Source organism: Echinops telfairi, unplaced genomic scaffold, assembly GCF_000313985.2.
Source record: "Echinops telfairi isolate 266 unplaced genomic scaffold, ASM31398v2 ScPeMD7_23;HRSCAF=83, whole genome shotgun sequence".
Taxonomy (NCBI): Eukaryota; Metazoa; Chordata; class Mammalia; order Afrosoricida; family Tenrecidae; genus Echinops; species Echinops telfairi.
In genome coordinates, this window is record NW_022103920.1 from 57,199,669 (window position 1) to 57,217,871 (window position 18,203).

Sequence of the window (18,203 nt, forward strand, 5' to 3'; positions counted from 1 at the left end):
TTTATTTAGACCTCTATAAATGCCCTTTGCCTCCCAGTTTTTCCTCTATTTCCTTTTACTTTCTTCTTGTCCCACTATCATACTCAGCCTTCATTTGGGTTTCAGTAATTCCTTTCGGTTACATTACCCTTGATCACGCCCTACCAGGCCTCCTACATCCTCCTCACCACCAATTTGGATCACTTGTTCCCTTGTCCCTGGGTTTGTTGACACCACTTCCTTTCCCCCCACCTCCCCCTCTCCCATGTCCCCCCAGAACCATGGGTCCTGTTGTTTTCTCCTCCAGATTATTCATCCAGCGTATCTTAATTAGACAGACCTGTGGAGATAATAACACACACAAAAACAAGACAGCAAAACAAAGCAACAAAAGAAAACAAAAAGCCAATGACAAAAAATCAACAGCAACAACGAAAAAGAAAAACCTGTAGTTAGCTCAAGGATGGTTTGTTGTCCTTTAAGAGTGTTTTCTGGTCGAGTCTGATGGGGCGCCAAGTCCTGGCCCCAAAGTCTATTTTTGGTATTCCCTGGGGACTTCTTTGCTCTGTTCCCCTTGCTGTTCTGTTGCACGCCCTTAGTGTTTTGCCTTGGTGTGGTGGGATCAGATTGGGTGGAATTCCCACACTGTGTCTCCAGTGTTGTCCCCTGTAGGGCTATGGGTCAGTGAGGGATATCCTGTCTCACAGTGGGGCCAGCCATATAGTTCTCTCTGTGGATTGGCTGCTCTGAGTGGGGATATTGTCCTCAAGACTTGGTGGGCCAGGATGTGCTCTACTCTCTTCCTCCCCCTTCATTTGCTCCCGTGTGCTCTGATCAGACATGTCCCTCTCCCTGAGCTGCAGGGAGTTCTCTGAAATAACTTCTTCTGTGGGGAGGGGCAGGTGTCCTTATAGTTGGGATTGGGGCCGACCCCTCAGACTTCTCTACTGGTTCCCTACTCTTTGCCGGTCTGTTGCATTCACATCTTGGAGCACTGGGTTGAAGTCTGGTCCCTCTTTCCCTGTGGAGATATAAACAATAACCTCCCCTTGGGTGGGTTAGTGCCCTACCCCCCCCTTGCTACTCATTTCTTTTTTTTTTCCCCTTTCCCCCACTTCTTTTTAGTTGGCTGCCATATGCTGTATAGGAAACTTGGATGTCCCAGCTCTAGGACAACAGTAAACCAGAAGAGTAGTTCTGGATCAGTCACAGCATTGTGTCTTCAGATAACCCACCTTTGTGTACTCCTTTGTAAAACAGGGTGGGTACTTACACTACCTGATCCCCACCTACTTCCCACACTCCTTCAGTGAGTTTGGCGGGTGGGTGAGGGTAGAGCACAGGTTGATGATACACAGAGAATGAGACACAAAAGTTTTCTTCTACCCTTACTTATGGGTGCTATAAAAATCTGTTCTTTAGTTGCAAATCATACCCTTTAGACTTTAATAAATACTTAAGTGATTACACTTAACAAAGAAAGATATCTATGGAAAAAGAGTTGTTTGATGATCCTGAATCTTAGACCCCTAATATGGATAACATAAAGTATCCATGAAGAAATATTCACTCACAAGCCCAAATCTGTATTCATGTTAGGAAAACCACATACTATCACAAGTCAGAGTACCGAATGAAGATGGCAGAACAGATGTTTCTAGAAGTTGCTCTTAGATGACTCATTTTAGAAGCATCCCATGAGCAATTGAAGGAGGCTCTGCTGCAGTGGAGGCAGTTTGGGATGCTGTCAGGTCTCATCTTCAGCCTTGAAATAGCTGCTTAGCATTTTGAGGTCACTCCTCTGGAGACAGGAACAAGGCAATGCAGTGCTGTTCAGCGTTGGTCTGTTACACTGCAGCTGCTCACTAGTGTTGAATCTAGTCATTAAATACGTTGGGGACACCAGATGTTTTAAAGTTATGACTTGCAGCTTACAATGTGCGCCCTATATCTAAAATGCCCCTTAGGTCCACTGTGCTTCTTTAGAGTAGTGGTATCTAAAATTCAAATCCCCTGGCCCTCTATATTCGTAAACTCTCTTATACATATATGACAAAGCTTTCTACTCCTGTAAAGAGTTACAGCTTTAAAACCCACTGGGGCAATTTTACAACCAACTTAGAGGGTTGCTATGAGTCGGAATCTGCACAAGGGCAGTGAGTTTGGTTTGCTTTTTTGGACCATACATAAATTCTGCTTTGCTTCAGTTTCTCACAAATAAGATTAACATTGTTTAAAGTTAACATTTTAAGAAATTTAACTTTTTGCATCAAATTGTGAACTGACATGTGCTATCCTAATAAACACGAGAAAGTAAAGTTTGCACAAAGATACTTGGGAACAGTTTTCCCAGTGAGGTCCCTTACTTTGCATGACTTCTTGTAGACCACGTATGAGCTCATTGAAGTATGTATGCTCACTCCCACATGCCCGGTGCCTAGACTGTGGTTACCTTATATACCATTGAATTATTTTCTACTCAGGGCTTATTACTGCCCCATAGCCTTCTCTTGGCTGTAGTCTGCACAGAAGGAGATCATCAGGTCTTTGTTCTGTGGAGCTACTTGAACCACTAATCTTTCAGAAAGTAGGCACGTGCTTAACGAGTCGTGCCACTAGAGCTCCTTGTGCTTACAACACCAAAAATCCGCTGCCGTCAAGTCAATTCCAACTTAATAGAAACCCGATAGGACAGAGACCTACTCCATCAGGTTTCAAGGCTGAGTTTTACCAGAAGCAGGCCTCTCCTGTGGAAGGGTTTGTGGGTTCAAAAGGCTGACTTCTCAGTTAGTAGCTTTGTGCATCGGCAGGGCTCCATTTGTGCTTAGAATTAAGCCGCATTGACTGCAACCAAGTCATTTCTGACCTATCGCAACCCTATAGGGCAAGTGGAACTGATCCTTTGCGTTTCTGAGACTTAAATGTTTACCGGCGTGGACATCTTCTTCTTTATCCTTTGGAGTGGCTGGTGGGTTTGAATGGCTGATATTTTCGATTAGCCACTTAATAGGTAGCCCACTATGCCACCAGGGCCCCTCTGGCTCGAATAGTACATGGCAAACAGTCGGCCTCCAAAAAGGTTTGAGGAAATTACTTATTAAATGAACAAATAATAAGGATGGTGGCTTGAACTGCAACCCGAGTGATTTACGAATGTTAACTACTGAACCTTGGCAGGGACTTGAGCCTTGTTTCTGCACTGGAGTCGATTGTGAGGAAGGCATTGGACTCCATCCCTCCATCAGGTGACAGGGCAAGCTTTAGCACAGCCCAGCTTCCTTTTTTCAAACAAATGGTATTGTGTTTTCAATGAACGTACACACAGATAGTGTATTGGGTTTTCATTTAACAATTTCTGTATAACTTGTTTAGGTTTTCATTTAACAGTTTCTGTACAACTTGTTTAAAGACATTGGTTCCTTTTTTTCCATGCAAAAGAAAACAGAAAATCATTTAAAATAGAAAAAAATTAAGAATGGATCTAAGAGGAAATTAAATGTTATTATGTTAATTTTTAACTGAACTATATCTGTGTTCATTCACTTTTTATATTCTCTACCTGTAAGCAGACTTTTCACATCCCTGGTCGATGGTCTGAGGGGTTTTACTGGACACTTATTCTCCATGGGGTTTTGGGCGTTCACTGTCATTCATACCAGGTGCTCAGAATGTAAGCTCTAATACATTTCCCTCCTATGATATTGGATTTTGTTATTTATAATCTATGGATCACACAGGCTGATTTGTTTCTTCTGCGTGGGCTTAGCTAATACATCACTTAGATAGCTGCTTGTTTTATAACAAGGTTTCAAGACCCCAGATGCTGTTGTTTTCTAGTAGCCAGGCACTATCTGCTTTCTTTGCTTTTAACACCCTTATCATTAGTGATTCTCTCTCGAGGGGAAGTTTGGACAGGGAGCTGGATCCTAAGAACGTATTGTTCCTAGGTTAGGGCTTATGGTTGAGTAAGAGCTCAAAATCTATCTGAGATAGACATATATATTTATCTCTGTTCCACTGTAGTGGCAGCATTATCAGTCTTTGAGGGACACTATAAGTGACCTCCATTAGATGGCCCCAGTTTTTTTATGACAGTTTTACTACTTTCTTACTAGCCCTGTTAAAGTACAGTTGGGGGTCAAGGGTGGGGTTCATAAAAGGGAGACGATGTTAAGGAGTCCAGGAGGAAAAAGAATGTTTGGAAACTGTGGTAGCAATTGTACTATTCTGGTTGACGTGATTGAACTATGGAATGATATGATATATAATAATTCCCAATTCATTATAAAAATATATGCTAATTATTATTTTTAGACCAAAAAAAGGATTTAAATGGTGCATAGTTGGATATATGGTTTAGAGGAGCTATTTATAAAGGACATCTATATGTCAATATGAACATACTCGTTTTCATGCTGACTTGTAACTCACACTTGTTGCATGGTGTGATAATATTAAGTAAGTTTGTGAAAGGCAGACTGAAGGGCGAGACGTTTTACGATCTCTTCTCTGTTGTTCTTCGAGGCCATCGAGTCTCTGCAGACTCCTGGTAACCGAATGCACAACGAAGGACACACTGCGCCGTGCTCACAGTGGCTCTTACCTTGGTGCCCGTCAAGGCAGCCAGTGGGTCATTGTGGTCAAGGCCTGTCTGTGTTTCACTGTCCAGCTACTTTGCCAGGCATGATGTCCTTTTTTAGGGACCGGATGCTCTTGAAAGCATGTTCAAAACACATCAGCTGAAGTCTCCCCTCTAGGGGCATTCTGGCTGTACTTCTTCCAACTCCCAATTCCTCAAATACAGAAAACGCAGGGTTGGTTTACAAATCCTTGTTTAACCCTTGCAGTCTTGGAAATGTGTTTGGGATTGGGGATTAGTTGGTTGATTTCGTGTTTTTTAACTCATAAGTTCTCTTATTAATTCAAAACTCACTGCCATCAAGTCAATAGACTCATAACCACCCTATAGGACAGGGTCGTCCTTTCCCTGGTGGGTTTCAGCGACTGCAGTTCTTTACGGGAGTAGAAAGCCCCACCTTTCTCCGCAGGACTGGCTGGTGGTTTTGAACTGCTGGCCTTGTGCATAGCAACCCAACACATAACCACTACACCCCCAGGACTACTCATGTTCTCCTGTTAGTGAACTGCACATCATGGCCGTATTTCATAAACTATAAAGACATCACTGAAAAGAGAGAGAAGAGGTTTAAAATGAAAATGAGTTTCCTGGAATACACACAGTACATATCTGGAAACTAATGAGTAAACTCCATTTTCAGTTTTATCTTCATGTAGGTTATAATATTTTCTGCAGTGCCTCAAGCCATCCCAGGTGTGACTCTCTTAAGCTGGGACACTTTACAATGTGTAGCATTGTTCTCTGATAGTGTTTCTGTGGAACCTCACAAATGGAAGCAAATGAGTGTGGCGTTTGAGCAAACCTTGCCCGCTTTCGGTGTGTCCTCCCAGCCGGCCCCACTCCCAAGTAGAACACAGAGCAGGAGCTTTCTCCTCTGTAAGGCTGTGTCCCTGGCCGCCTGCTGTTTTGTGATCATCCTCTGAAGCATCCCTGCAATAAGAGGAGAAGGTGAAAATCAGCCTGCAGGTTTAAATTAATTGTGCTGCTCACTTATGCAATGAGTTAGCCAATACATTCAATACAGCATGCTAAACTTGGAGTTGGACTGCAATTGGAAAGAGAAAGCTGGGTGGGTGGAAGTCCTCAGTGACAGAGTAAGCTCATCTGAAGGAGAACGATGTCGAGCATACATATGCAAATGCTGGCTTTCTTTATTCTGATAAAAGTAGTCCAAAGCAGTTGGTTTATCTATTTTATTTAAATACACCTGGTACTGATTTGCAGTGTTTAAATTAAACACCTTTTGTCTTAAGAAGGTCTCTGGGTGCAAAGGGTGTATGTTCCGCTACTAGCCTTGAAGGTCTGCAGAGGAAAAGTCTGGCGATCATCTCCCTTAACTGTGACAGCCAAGAAAACCCAGTGGAGCAGGTCTGCGGTGGCACATGCGAGGCCCTGCGTCGGAATAGATTCAACAGCACTGGCTTCTGCCGCTCACAGGCGCATGTGCTGTCACCATTCTGAGGGAATACTGCTTGCATTCATGACAGGAGTAGAGTTTTCAAACGAGTTTTTCATGATGCATGCTACTGTCGAAAATGTTGGGGAAGACTTTGAAGGTGTGCACCGTGGCAGTTAAGTGCTAAAGGACATTGGCTAGGAAAGGTCAGGTTCCTGAGTTCCAGGGACTCGCTTGTAAAAGCTCGTGCGTTTATCCGGTCTTCACTTGGACAAGAAACAGGTGCAGTTAATGGCTTGACTTCTCTGATCTCCACAGATTACGTTCCCACATTGTAGACCTTTTTTGACTTGCATTTTAAATTCTGTATTTGTATTTCTGTGCCCCTGGACTGGAGCCAGGACTTAGCTCCTTTGGTGTGTCCATTGGCCAGTACTGTATGCGGCACCTAGGTGAGTGCCCTCACAGCATTTGCTGGAAGAATGACAAGACTTTCTATGGACAGTGATGGAAAGTCAGCCTGCGGATGAGACTTTATTCTTCCCTGGCTTCTGTACTTCCATGTGGTATATTTCGTTACCAGTTGTGGCTCTTTTATGCCCAACTAAAATCAACACAGGGTATTTCTCTCTCTCTCTTTTTCTATTGACATATACTGTCGAACTCTAAATAGAGGCAATTCCTAGAACCAATATTTATGAGCACTCATTAATGACTAAGAATAGTAACTTACTTGTAAATCTAGATTTTAGATCCTAATAAAATTAAATCCCCGACAACTTAAATACTTTCTCCATTTATTGTGAGGTTGCTTCTTGGCCCAATTGTGAGGGTTTTGTTTTCTTTGTGTTGAGGTGTAATCCATAATGGCCTTAATCCATCCTTGATCTTAATCACTAAGTGCTTTAAGCCCTCTTCACTTTCAGCAAGCAAGGTTATGGCATCTGCAAGAGGAGTCTTCCTCTTATCCCAATGCCTCATTCTTCATATAGCCCAGCTTCTCTGATTGTTTACTCGGCGTGTAAATGGAATAAGTTTGGTAGAAGTGTACAATCTTGACACACAGTTTTCATGGTTTTAAACCACGCAGTATCCCTTTGTCTGTTCAAAAGACCACCTCTTGCTCTAATTACTGGTTCTGTGTGAACAAATGTGCTGCAATTCTTAGCCTTCCGTAGGAACATGGTATCCGGGGGGGACCAGCCCCTGGAAAAGGACATCGTACATGGGAAAGTAGAGGGTCGGTGCACACGGGGAAGCACCTCAGCTCCATCGGTTGACAGAGTGGCTGCAACAGTGGGTTCAAGTCCGACAACAATTGGGAGTGGGGTCAGGACCAGCAGGTTTGTGCTGTGGGGCATGGGGCCGTCCGCCCCGAGTCAGGATGCACCTGAAGGCGCCTAACAACAGCAGTAACAAATGCAAGACGGCTTTTAATTGTGTCCTGTCATGGGATTCTTGTTCCTCCTAGAGTTATAACTAGCTATGAAAATTGCTTTGTAGGGAGTACAAAGTTAAAGAAATCACGTTTGATTTACAAGAACATTTGCTATAATTACTTTTAAAACTACCGCTTGCTTTTTTGAATACCAAACTTTAGATCACAACATTTTCTAAAGAAAGAACTGTTCCTTCCATTTTTTCCTTTCCTTTCCTTAATCAATCCCCAAGCTTAAACTATGTGTTTGCATGTCCATTCTGTCCCACCCGGATGATCTATGTTTCATCTATAAAGACAGTCTGGTAGAGCACCAACTCCGAAATGAAACATTCTTTTGAGCCAAATGATTCGTGTTGGTGAGTGCTTTTAACTATTAACTGCAGAACAATGGGTGCTTGTAGTCTGGCGGATCTTTACTTGGTACCGTGTAGCATAACGGACAGTTTCTGTTTGATTGGTGAATGCCTGTGTCTTACCTAAACACAACAAGAGACCCACTGCCGTTGAATTGATCCTGACTCACAGCAATCCTATAAAGAAAGAAAAAGAAAGCAGTGTCTCCTGGCCTGAAATGTGGGTTTGCGTTTTTCTGTTTTCACTCTAAACAGCTGGTTATAAAACCTATAAAAACCTTACACTGACTACCATAATTATATCTTTTTAAAAAGCGAGAGTGTTTTTTTAAACATGCTTGTGCTATATGCATTTGAAATGAAGGCTAATGATCATTGTTCTTTATTTCAGAACGCTTTACCGTGTACAGCTCTAAAACCCTGAGACAAGCCTGGAATAAGTACGTATATCCGCGTAGACGGCCCTCACGCATGTTACCCTGCTCTCTCTTTTTAGCTTTTATTGGTTCCTCAATGTTTAATTTGTACAACGGTGCTGCTAAGTGTGTATTTGTTATTCATTCCTTCATAGAGTCATTAAACAATTATGAAACTTTCACTGCAGGCCAGACCATACGACCTGAACCTGCACCCTGTAGGCCTGAACCAAAGACCATGTGAGCTGTTGGTGTTAGAGCGGTGTGGCATCATGTCAGGGTTGCATCTTCTAACATTCTTCCTGCGTAGTCTTCCTGTAAGATTTCTTGTAAGCCAGGAAAAGGTTTAGTATCAGCAAAATGCCATTTGTTAAATGCAATATATCGAGTAGCTCTCTGGTTTAAATAATGCTGATGACAACCTTCAATGTAGATAAAATTGCATTTCAAGTTTTCTGTTTACCTCCACACCTCCTCCCCAACCCCCTTCCCCAAGACTTATTAGAAAACTAAGTTCATGTCTCACTGGAAAGTAAATGCTACTTCATCCATTCAGTTTCTGTTTCCAGCTCGTTGAAATTGTTTTCGTTACTGGTTCTGAAGTGTGTTTGCATTGCTGGAGAGCTGGGCTTCACGTTATTTTAGGCTCTTCTATTCAGTCACTCGTTGGCAGCTGGAAAGCGGGGTACATGAGTCTATCTGACTTAGTTGTTGGTCTCTGGCTGGATCACACTTCTAAGGAGTCCCAAGGTTAGCCCAATGTTTAAAGGTCTCTGCTGCTACCGAAAAGGTCAGTGCCTCAAACCCACAAGCCATTCTGTGGGAGCCAGATCCGTGAAAGTCGGTTCCATAAAGATTACAGTGTTGGAAGCCCCATGGGACAGTTTGACTCTGCCCCCTGAGTAGCTGTGAGTGGGGTTGGACTCTCTGTCAACTGGTTTTATTTTGGTTTGGTGTCACATGATAAGTATTGTGTAAGCGATAAGGTACCTGGATCATCCTGGATTAAATAAACTATAATTCATCCTAACAAAATTATATTTATGGGAATTTAGTGTTACAATCTCAGTTTTTATGGTTACAATAGATTTAATTTTCAGACACCATCAGTTATAGAAATACAAAATGAGAAAAAGCCTCATATTGTAAATGCCTTTAACCAGTGCTACTAGTTGGTACAATGCGTAGCTTATACTGAGAAACTCATGGAATGCAATACTGTAGTGGTTTAACTGTTGCCTCTAGTAATCCATTTCGATTAACTTCATACATAGAAAAACACACTGGTGTAATTATTTTTTCTTATGGGCTACTTTATTTGTTTCTGTCACAAAAATGTCTAAAGGTTAGAACAATACAGACGATGCAGCATTTGCTAATTCAGCTCCTCCCGTAGAATCCCCCAACATCCACAGTAACCATCGGGTCACGCAGCTGGCACCAAATTCCTTTACAGGCCTGGAAGCCTGGCCTGGGAGGCATGCCTTCTACTGAAAGCATTTGGACGGATGCTATAGCTATTTTAACCACTCAAGATGGACAGTGTTGTGTTTTCTACATTAATCACGTGGTCAAGCTCATTCTTCTTTCATAGTTGTTCAAACACGTTGGCCCAACCAGGTAGCCACTTACCAAATATCTTCTACAAACCAGTTGAATGACTGACTCTTTGAAGTAACAGAAAAATCTGGCAAATCTCTACTCCTCGTAGCATTTTGGTGGTTGTCGTTATTAGAAGCCGTCAAGTCAGTTCCAATTCATAGCGTCCCTTTGTCCAACAGAAAACAAAATTGGGAACTGTGATTCTCTGCTGTTGCCACGTTAGAGTAATTTTGAAACTTTGTGAATTTCACTTCTGTTCATCTCTGAGCTTAATCACCACCTCCCGTTGCCATGAAGTTGGCTGAATCACAGTGACCCTGCGCATGCCCTAGTAGATCTCTGCTCCACAGAAGTTCCAGTGGCTGGTTTTTGTAGAAGTGGATTGCCAGGCCTTTCTTCCAAGGCACCGGATGTTCCATGTTATCAAGTTGTTGTCAACCATATGTACAAAAGAACAAAACGCCCCCCAGTCCGGCACCATCCTTACAGTTGTTGTTATGTTTGAGCCCGTTGTTGAAGCTGCGGTGTCAGGCCATCACACTGAGAGTCTTCCTCGTGCTGCTCCCCCTCCGCTTTACCAAGCATACAGTAATGCTCTTTTCCAGAGACTGGTCTCTCTTGAGCACATGAGTTGAAGGCTCACCATCCTCGTGTCTAAGGAGCATTTTGGCTGTTCTGTCTGGTCTGCGCTTCTGGTGTTGTCATTATTCGGCCCCAGCCCACCGTGCAGACACATCCCTTCCGCTCCAGACATCCCCACTGACCGTCCAGTTCTCGCGAACATACATATGGTGCGATTGAAGAGACCGTGATGTGGGTCAGGAGCACCTCAGTCCTGAAACTGCCATCCTTGCAGAGGCTTCTGCAAGAGATTTGCCCAAAGCAGTATGACATTTCATTTCTTCACTGCTGCTCACCTGAGTATGAATTGTGGAGACAAGTACAAAGAAATCCTAATTTCAGTGTTTTCGCCATTGACCATTGTGTTATCTAATGGTTCAGTTGTGAGGATTTTGGTTACCTTGACATTGAATTATAATCCGTACTGGAAACTACAGTCTTCGATCTTCAACCAGTAAGTGATTCAGGTCTTCTTTGCTTTCAGCCAGCTGATTGTCCCATCTGCATTTAAAAAAATCTTACATAAAAATGTAACAAGTCTGTCAATTGATTTAGAACATCTTACATAAAATAGAGCACTTCTTTAATTACTTGATATATATATTTTTTTTTTGCCAAAAAATTTATATAAGTGCTAAGTCCATGGAAGGGCTATAGAATAGTCTCACCGTATTTTAAAAAGGTTTCTTTAAGATGATGTTCTTATTTTGTGAAAATCATATTCCAGAGAATTCATATTGTCTTCAAAATTGAATGTTTATTTACTAATATTTGAAGCCCCTTTATATCAGTGAGATTTTAATTTTGAGTAGAATTCTCTGAAATAAAATTTTCAATAAAGAAAGAATATCATCTTAAAAGAAACTATTTAAGATACTACTTCAGAATATTTTTGGTTTGTACTTTCCATGAACATAGCATTTATACTTTTTCTACAAAAAATAATGCAAATAATTAGAATTATTACATTTTAGTGGGATTTTTAGAATCAGTTGACAGGTTTGTAGCTATCATTTTGGGTTTTGTTTTCTAATCTTCACTGCCAGGTTCCACTCTTAGATTATATTTTTTAACATTTTAGGGAAAATATTGAAAGCTGGGCTTGAAGAGATTTTAAATGTATAAAAATGAGTTGTTTACAACAAGTTATCTGTTAAGTCTTATTTGTGTTGCTCGTAGGGTTTATTTTAGAAAAGAGTAATAAAATTACCTCTAAAATATAAAGATATTACTTCCTGTTGGTCCAGTCTTAAGTACTGAATCCTGAAAGCCTTGTCCACCGGCTCTAGCCAATTGGAATGCAGTATAATTTAGAGCAGATTGAAACTAGAGACATTAATTGTATTATTGATTATTCCTCCAAATGGACCTGCGACCTTGCTACACCATTGACATTCTAACATCTCACACACTGAGGACTGGGATGTAGATCTGGAATAATTGTGTCCAAGTACCAGTAAACATCTGCTAGCTCTCCCAGTTACTGCTAGCTAATTTGTGCTTCTGCAGCAGTTACTAAGTTAAAACGATTGGTAACCTCTTTTGTACAGTGTTAACAGGTTCAAAGTAAGGTGAATGGATTTACAAGCACATACTGGAATTCAATTTAGATGGGTTAATACAAGATGAGTGCAGTGCTTCAAATAAAAACGCAAGTGGTTCATCAAGAGTGAGTAACAATGTTTTTAAAAAATCTCCATTAACCCACTTAGTAAAGCCAGTGGACTTGTTAACCAACTTTAGAGAATCAGGGTTCCCTGAGAAAGGGATTCTTCAAGCTCTTTGCCTGGCTCCAACAAGTGACCCAATTTATTTCAGCGCCAGGTCTGCCTCAGGTAACGCCCACGCAGTTCCCAGCTGACTTCGTTTATGTAAGTAACCATGGGCATAATTTTAGCCTTTGAAAGTTGATTTAGTGTTCTAGGGAAGCAAAGTTATGGGAAGAAATATTAAAAGATCCAGGAGATGGACAAACACAAAAGGATAATAGGAAGAAGGTATCTTAATAATAAGATTTTAAATTGTATTATATTAATACTAATATTCAGAATATTAATAAAGAAAAGAAAGTCCTTTTATTCCCTAATAGTAGAAGTGCATGATCTTATGGACTCTTTGTGCTAAAGAGGGGTTGGGATAAAAGGGGAGACAAATCCTAATTTTATAACAACATGTGCTGTTTTCTGACTGCTTTCAAAAATTTCATCTTGTTTGCTTGGAGTCTCAAAGACCCTCCTTAGCTGTGTTCTAGATCTCTCTATTTATAGTTGACTGACATTGGCACGTATGCGCAATGAACCAGGAATGTCAGCCACTTAAATGATCTTTTATTATTTTGGCTGGAGAAGAAGCCTTAGTATGTTCTCTGCAAACAGAGCTAAGGATAAGGTTCCAGGAACACATTTGCTTGTTTTGGAACTTCGTAACAGTTGAACAGTTTTGGAGGCTTGAAAGTGGCAGAAAGAGAACTGAGGCTAAGCCACCAAAGTGGTGGAAGACAGACCTGGAGAACGCAGGTCCAGTCGAGCCGAGGAAGCAAAGCCTACCCACAGAATCGACGAGGTCTTTCTAGGAAGTAACCTTGTCCCGCCTGCTCCACCCACACCCTCCAGCTCCCGGTTCATCAAATACAATTGGATCTCTCCTGAGGACTTACAGGCGATTCCTACTTCAAGATGGATAATAAATACAGAGACATGTTTAGGAAGCTGTTGCTACAACAAGGCAATAATAATAATACAGAGGAGAAAAACCTTTGCCTGCGCATATTTGAATATACTCACAGCATCACGAGCCCTAGTTCAGGAGTTCAGAAATATGTCTTAACGTTGTGCGCTTGACCTTTCCTTGAGATATTTTATCTGATTCCATTTTTAACTTCCAAACATACTTTAAAGATGACTGGACTAAACAGTAACATGTGCCCCAGACATGATGGGTTAAAATAGTATTGACACAGAGATAGCATCAATTTCACTCTGTAGATTTATATTGGTAGGGATTTCTTGTACTTCCATTGTTCCCGTATCTAATACATTTCATTAATATTTAAATCAATTCCTTTTCAAGAAGACCAAAGGTCTTGTTTTCCACTCTGCCTTATTGCTCTCAGTTGATCTGAAATGTTCTTCTCTGCTGGTCGTTTAATCGGAGAGGGGTGTAGGACATGTGTAGACACTAGGGGGAGCAGTTGAGTCGAGCCAGTTTACATCCTTTTTCTTTTACTTGTTTTACCATGGTGAGTTTCCCATTGTTGATCCTTTTGATTTTATTTCTATTTAGTTCAAACTCACAGTTTTACTTCACCGAGTACCTTGAGATTTTTTTCTCTCACAATAGCCACAAAAATGATTTATTTTATTATTATTATTATTATTATTATTTAAATCACCAATTCTGGAGATGGGTTTGCTGAGTAGGGCAGGGCGTGACAGACGCACGCCAATGCTGAGACTTTGGGACTCCACTCTGAATCCGAAGACTGGCTCACAGCGTGGACTCTGAATGAGTGCCCTGTTAGAGGCCCGGGATCTGGGTTCCTCGCCCGTTCTATACCCTAGAGCATGTGGGTTTCCCCACACAGGCGTGAATGCAAGCAGGTCCCTGTCCTGACCTTGGACAGCCACACACGGCATTGTTCAGAGGCTCGAGAAGCTCAGCTGCCTTCTTGAACGGTGGAGGTTCACAGCGATTTCTGGGAATATCTCTTCTTATAAGAATCATTAGTTCCATCCCTGCAAAGCAACATGTGAATGTGATGTTTATCAGCCTCCACGCCTACCAAGACCCCTGCCATTGAACAGGTATTGGAAATCACATACAGAATTATTAGAAAGGGAAACTAGTAATTCATAGCCATAGAATCAGTTCTGACTCATGACGGCCCTATAGAACAGAACCCTATATAGTCTCAAAGAATAAAGGTTTACCCAGAGACACCAGTCGGACAGCTCTCAGGAGGACCAGGGGAAAGCTACCCCACGGCAAGGTGGCATTTTGTAAGGACTGATCCTAAGCAAGAGGAAGACCCTCCTTGAAATGGATTTTCACAGCGGCTGCAACAATGGGTTCAGGCATAGGAACAATTGTGAGGATGGTGCAGGACCGGGCAGTGTTTTCTTCTGTCACCCATTGGGTCTCTATGGATGGGAGCCCCACCCCACCCCCCACCCCACCCCCACCCCCCGGCACCCAACTAACGCAAACGACAAGTTCTGATCATCACTAACGATTACATCACTGTGGCGAAATGAAACGTGCCTCAGCAGCAGCCTGACGTGCACTCCGTGCTCCATAACTGACAACCAGCAGCTGTGGGAGGGGGCGCTGTGGGAAATTATCATCTATACAGCCTCTTCCAGTGCAGAATAGAATATGCCTTCCAAGATATGGGATATGGTAGCATCTTACAGTAGGCTTTCAGGTGGTTGGGGCAGAAGTTATCTCTATTTTATAGATTTAAATGTTTACAAATAGATCCTCTGAGTTCAAAGTATTACTAGTATTGAAAAGTTTAACTCAGAATCTGCCCCACAGCATATTAAGAAAGAACAGTTGGTCCTTGGTTGCTGTGGTGGTTGTTAGCTACCATGCGGGCAGCTCCTGGCTCCTGGCTCTGCCATGCACAATAGAATGAAATTTTCGCTGCCTGGGCCTGCACCATCCCCATTATCTGCTGTGGTCCTGACCACTGTGATCCACAGGGTTCTCCTTGGCGGCTTGTTTTGTTGGATGTAGACAGCCAGGCTTTTCTTCCTAGTCATCTTGATTTGGAAGCTCTCCTGAAACCTGGTTAGCAGCTAACATTACTCAAGCCAGTTCTGATGGACAAGTGGCCGAACACTGCAGCCAGGTCTCCTGCGTGGAAGTTGAGCATTCTGCCATGGAATCGCCAGCGCCCCAGGCTATTAATGTCAGAGCCCTGGCGTACTTGTGGGTTTGTCAATATACGATTTCATTTTGTTCCCATGACAGCGTTTTGAGGATGTGATTGTGAGGGTCGTGCAGGCACAAGGAGTGTTGTGCACTGTTACCCAGAGGGCTCCCATGAATCGGAACCACTTCCAGGCATCTAACCACAGCAGCAGCCTTGGGTAGGGAGAGGTCTCAGGTAGCTGAGGTCATGCTCAAGTCAGGATGTTGGCAGGAGGAGAGCTGGGACGCTGGATCTGTGCTCTCCCCTCTGTCGGGGAAAAGTCCACACGTCATGGACTCGGCCTCTCGGCTGCTGTGCAGTGTGCCGGTTCCTCCAGAGGCTGGCTTTGTGACCATCTAAGTCAGTGGCTCTCAACCCGAGGGTAGCGACCCCTTTGGGGGCCGGACAACCCTTTCACAGGGGTCGCCCGATTCATCACAGTAGCAAAATGAGTTATGAAGTAGCAATGAAAATAATGTTATGGTTGGGGCGTCACCACATGAGGACCTGTGTTAAAGGGATGGTTGAGAACCACTGGGCTAGAGGACAGAGCTGGCCGGCCTACCAGCCACTCACTCGGGCCCAGCTGGTCAGACTTGTCTAAGGTGACCAGACGTCCCGCTTTTGGCAGACTGTCCTGATTTTTAACAATTTTTCCCGCGTCCTGCAGCATTTTTAAAAAGTCCCGATTTTTGGAAAGAATGCATGACAAGCTAGGGTTTTTTGGCTGCCATGTGGCTATTTTGCCGGGATATGAGTTTTATCAATGGGGTCCCGCTTTTGTCCCACTTTACCGATGTTAAAATCTGGTCACCTTAGACTTGTCACCTCCTTCGCACCATTCGCACTGCCCCAGGAGGTGATCCTGTCTTTTCATGTCATGGCCAGAATCTTGTCCATGTGTTTCTTTCTGTAGCAAAGGATTTCCTGTCATCAGTAATCCCCCGTGATGGCGCTGGGCAGGCCCTAGGCCACTGGCTATCTGTTGGGCAAGAGGTCCCCTTCTGATAGACAGAAAAATACCCATCTCCTCTCTGACTAATTGGCAGTCACATGCCAGGCTTGAGAGTTGGCATCAACCAGTGCTTGCCATCCTGTCATATTATGTTTTGGAGTCCTCATCCAAGAGGACACGCTTGTGGGCAGTTAATGCCTTCCTTCTGCCATCCTTCTCGTTAGGAACTAAAACCCAGCCACACTTCTGAAGTGGCACGGAGCTCCCACAAGCAGCTGGGCTGCTGGTCTCCACGACAGGAGGATCAGGCCGGTGGGCGTTCTTGAAACTCTTCCCCAAAACACATTCTGGGAGGGTGAACCCACGTCCTTCTGCTTCTCCAACATACAAAGTGGCATGTTCGTTCGTTCTCTGTTGCTGCTGTAACAAATCAATACAGACATCGCTGCTTAAAGCAGCATGAATCACTGATCTCCTGGTTCCACAGGTCAGAAGGGTGCATGGACTCTGCTGGTTTCTCGGCCTCAGGTTTCACGCAATCAAAATGAGGAAAGTCTCTGTAGGGCTGGGCTCTTACCAGGAAGCTCTGGGAGAAATCCACTGCCGGGCTCATTCGGGTTGTTGGCAGAATTCAATTCTGGTGGTTATAAGAGAGGCCAGGGTCTGTGCCCAGATCCACCAGGACATGCCCCAGCTCCCCAAGGCTGCCTGCGTTCCTCCTCAACCTTCCCTTTGCTCCTTCAAGTGAGCAGCAGCAGAGAGGGTGTCAGGAGCGCCACAGCTCCCTGCCTTCCTAGTCTGCCTCCAGGTGAGAGGCTGAGAAAATGCTCCGCTTTTAATTGCACACGCTGATAGTTGGGGACAGCTGGGTAACCCAGGTCACTCTTCCTCTTGCGAGGTCGGCAAACTTAGTTACATCTGTGAATGTCCTTTCGCTACGGACAGTAGCAGATTCCCAGGCTTCAGGAAGTAGGATTTGGGTATCTTTGGAGACCATTCTGTCTACCACTGGTGGGTGAGGAGCCATGGGGTGAGGCAGGGCACTGGGGGCAAACCCGACTCGAGCCAGGGTTTCTTGGGGTCTGGCCCATCAGGTCACAATCATAGGTCTCAGACTGTGTTGGGTCCACATTGCCTGGTTCACATGGGCACAGTCCGTCTTTCCACCCCAAACGTGGACACAAAAAGAACTGTGTTCAGGAAAGCTGGTGGTCTCTGAGTAAACTGAAAGTTTGGCCTGGCCTTTCTGCAGCCCCTCTAGATTAGTACTGTTTGGGCCACATTTTCACTGCCTAGTATGTTCACCATGGGCCCCTTGTGGTTACTGAACATCCAAAATGTGGCTAATTTGATGTCCGCTGTTTGACCACCATGTGAAACCTCCTTGGTAGTTTCTGTAAGCCTCCCCCAGGGTTACACAGCTGTAGGTGCCCAGGGCTCTGGAAACGCCAAGCTAAAGAGCCCTTGTGCATCGACACTCAGGTGTCCAGAGAGCTTCCTTGTCCTGATCACCCTTCCGTTCGAAGATAGGCTGTGCTAAAACGTATGGCCCGAAGCTTGCTGTTTCATCCACTTCTGTGCATACAATTCGGTGGCCTTGTTGACATTGGCCATGTTGTGCTGCCGTCACCACGGTCACCACGGCTCACTCCCACCTTACATTTGTAAACACTCTGAGAAGATGGTGATAATGGCACTGGAGTTCCCCATGAAAATAACAAATCTGCAGGGGGGAGAGAGCAGGGAGTATCAAAGAATATCAAGTAGGCATCCCCTTCTCCCCCTCTCCCTCCTCCCCTCCAGAAGCCACGCTGTTCCCTCCTGAGGGACACTGCCTGTTGCAAGCGTCTCTATTCCTCTCCCCTTCTTGTGTTCTTTCTCTCCCC

General features: G+C 43.8%; 1 protein-coding gene across 3 annotated transcripts in view; it reads left to right on the forward strand.

The window, feature by feature from the left end:
- CDK14 (cyclin dependent kinase 14) overlaps positions 1-18,203 on the forward strand; it is a 658,689-nt gene that overhangs the window by 507,286 nt on the left and 133,200 nt on the right. For all 3 annotated transcript variants that reach the window (XM_013004655.2, XM_045288804.1, XM_045288805.1), the window contains one exon: positions 8,200-8,248. In XM_013004655.2, the coding sequence (XP_012860109.1) occupies positions 8,200-8,248 (49 nt within the window). The remainder of the gene's footprint in view (positions 1-8,199; positions 8,249-18,203) is intronic.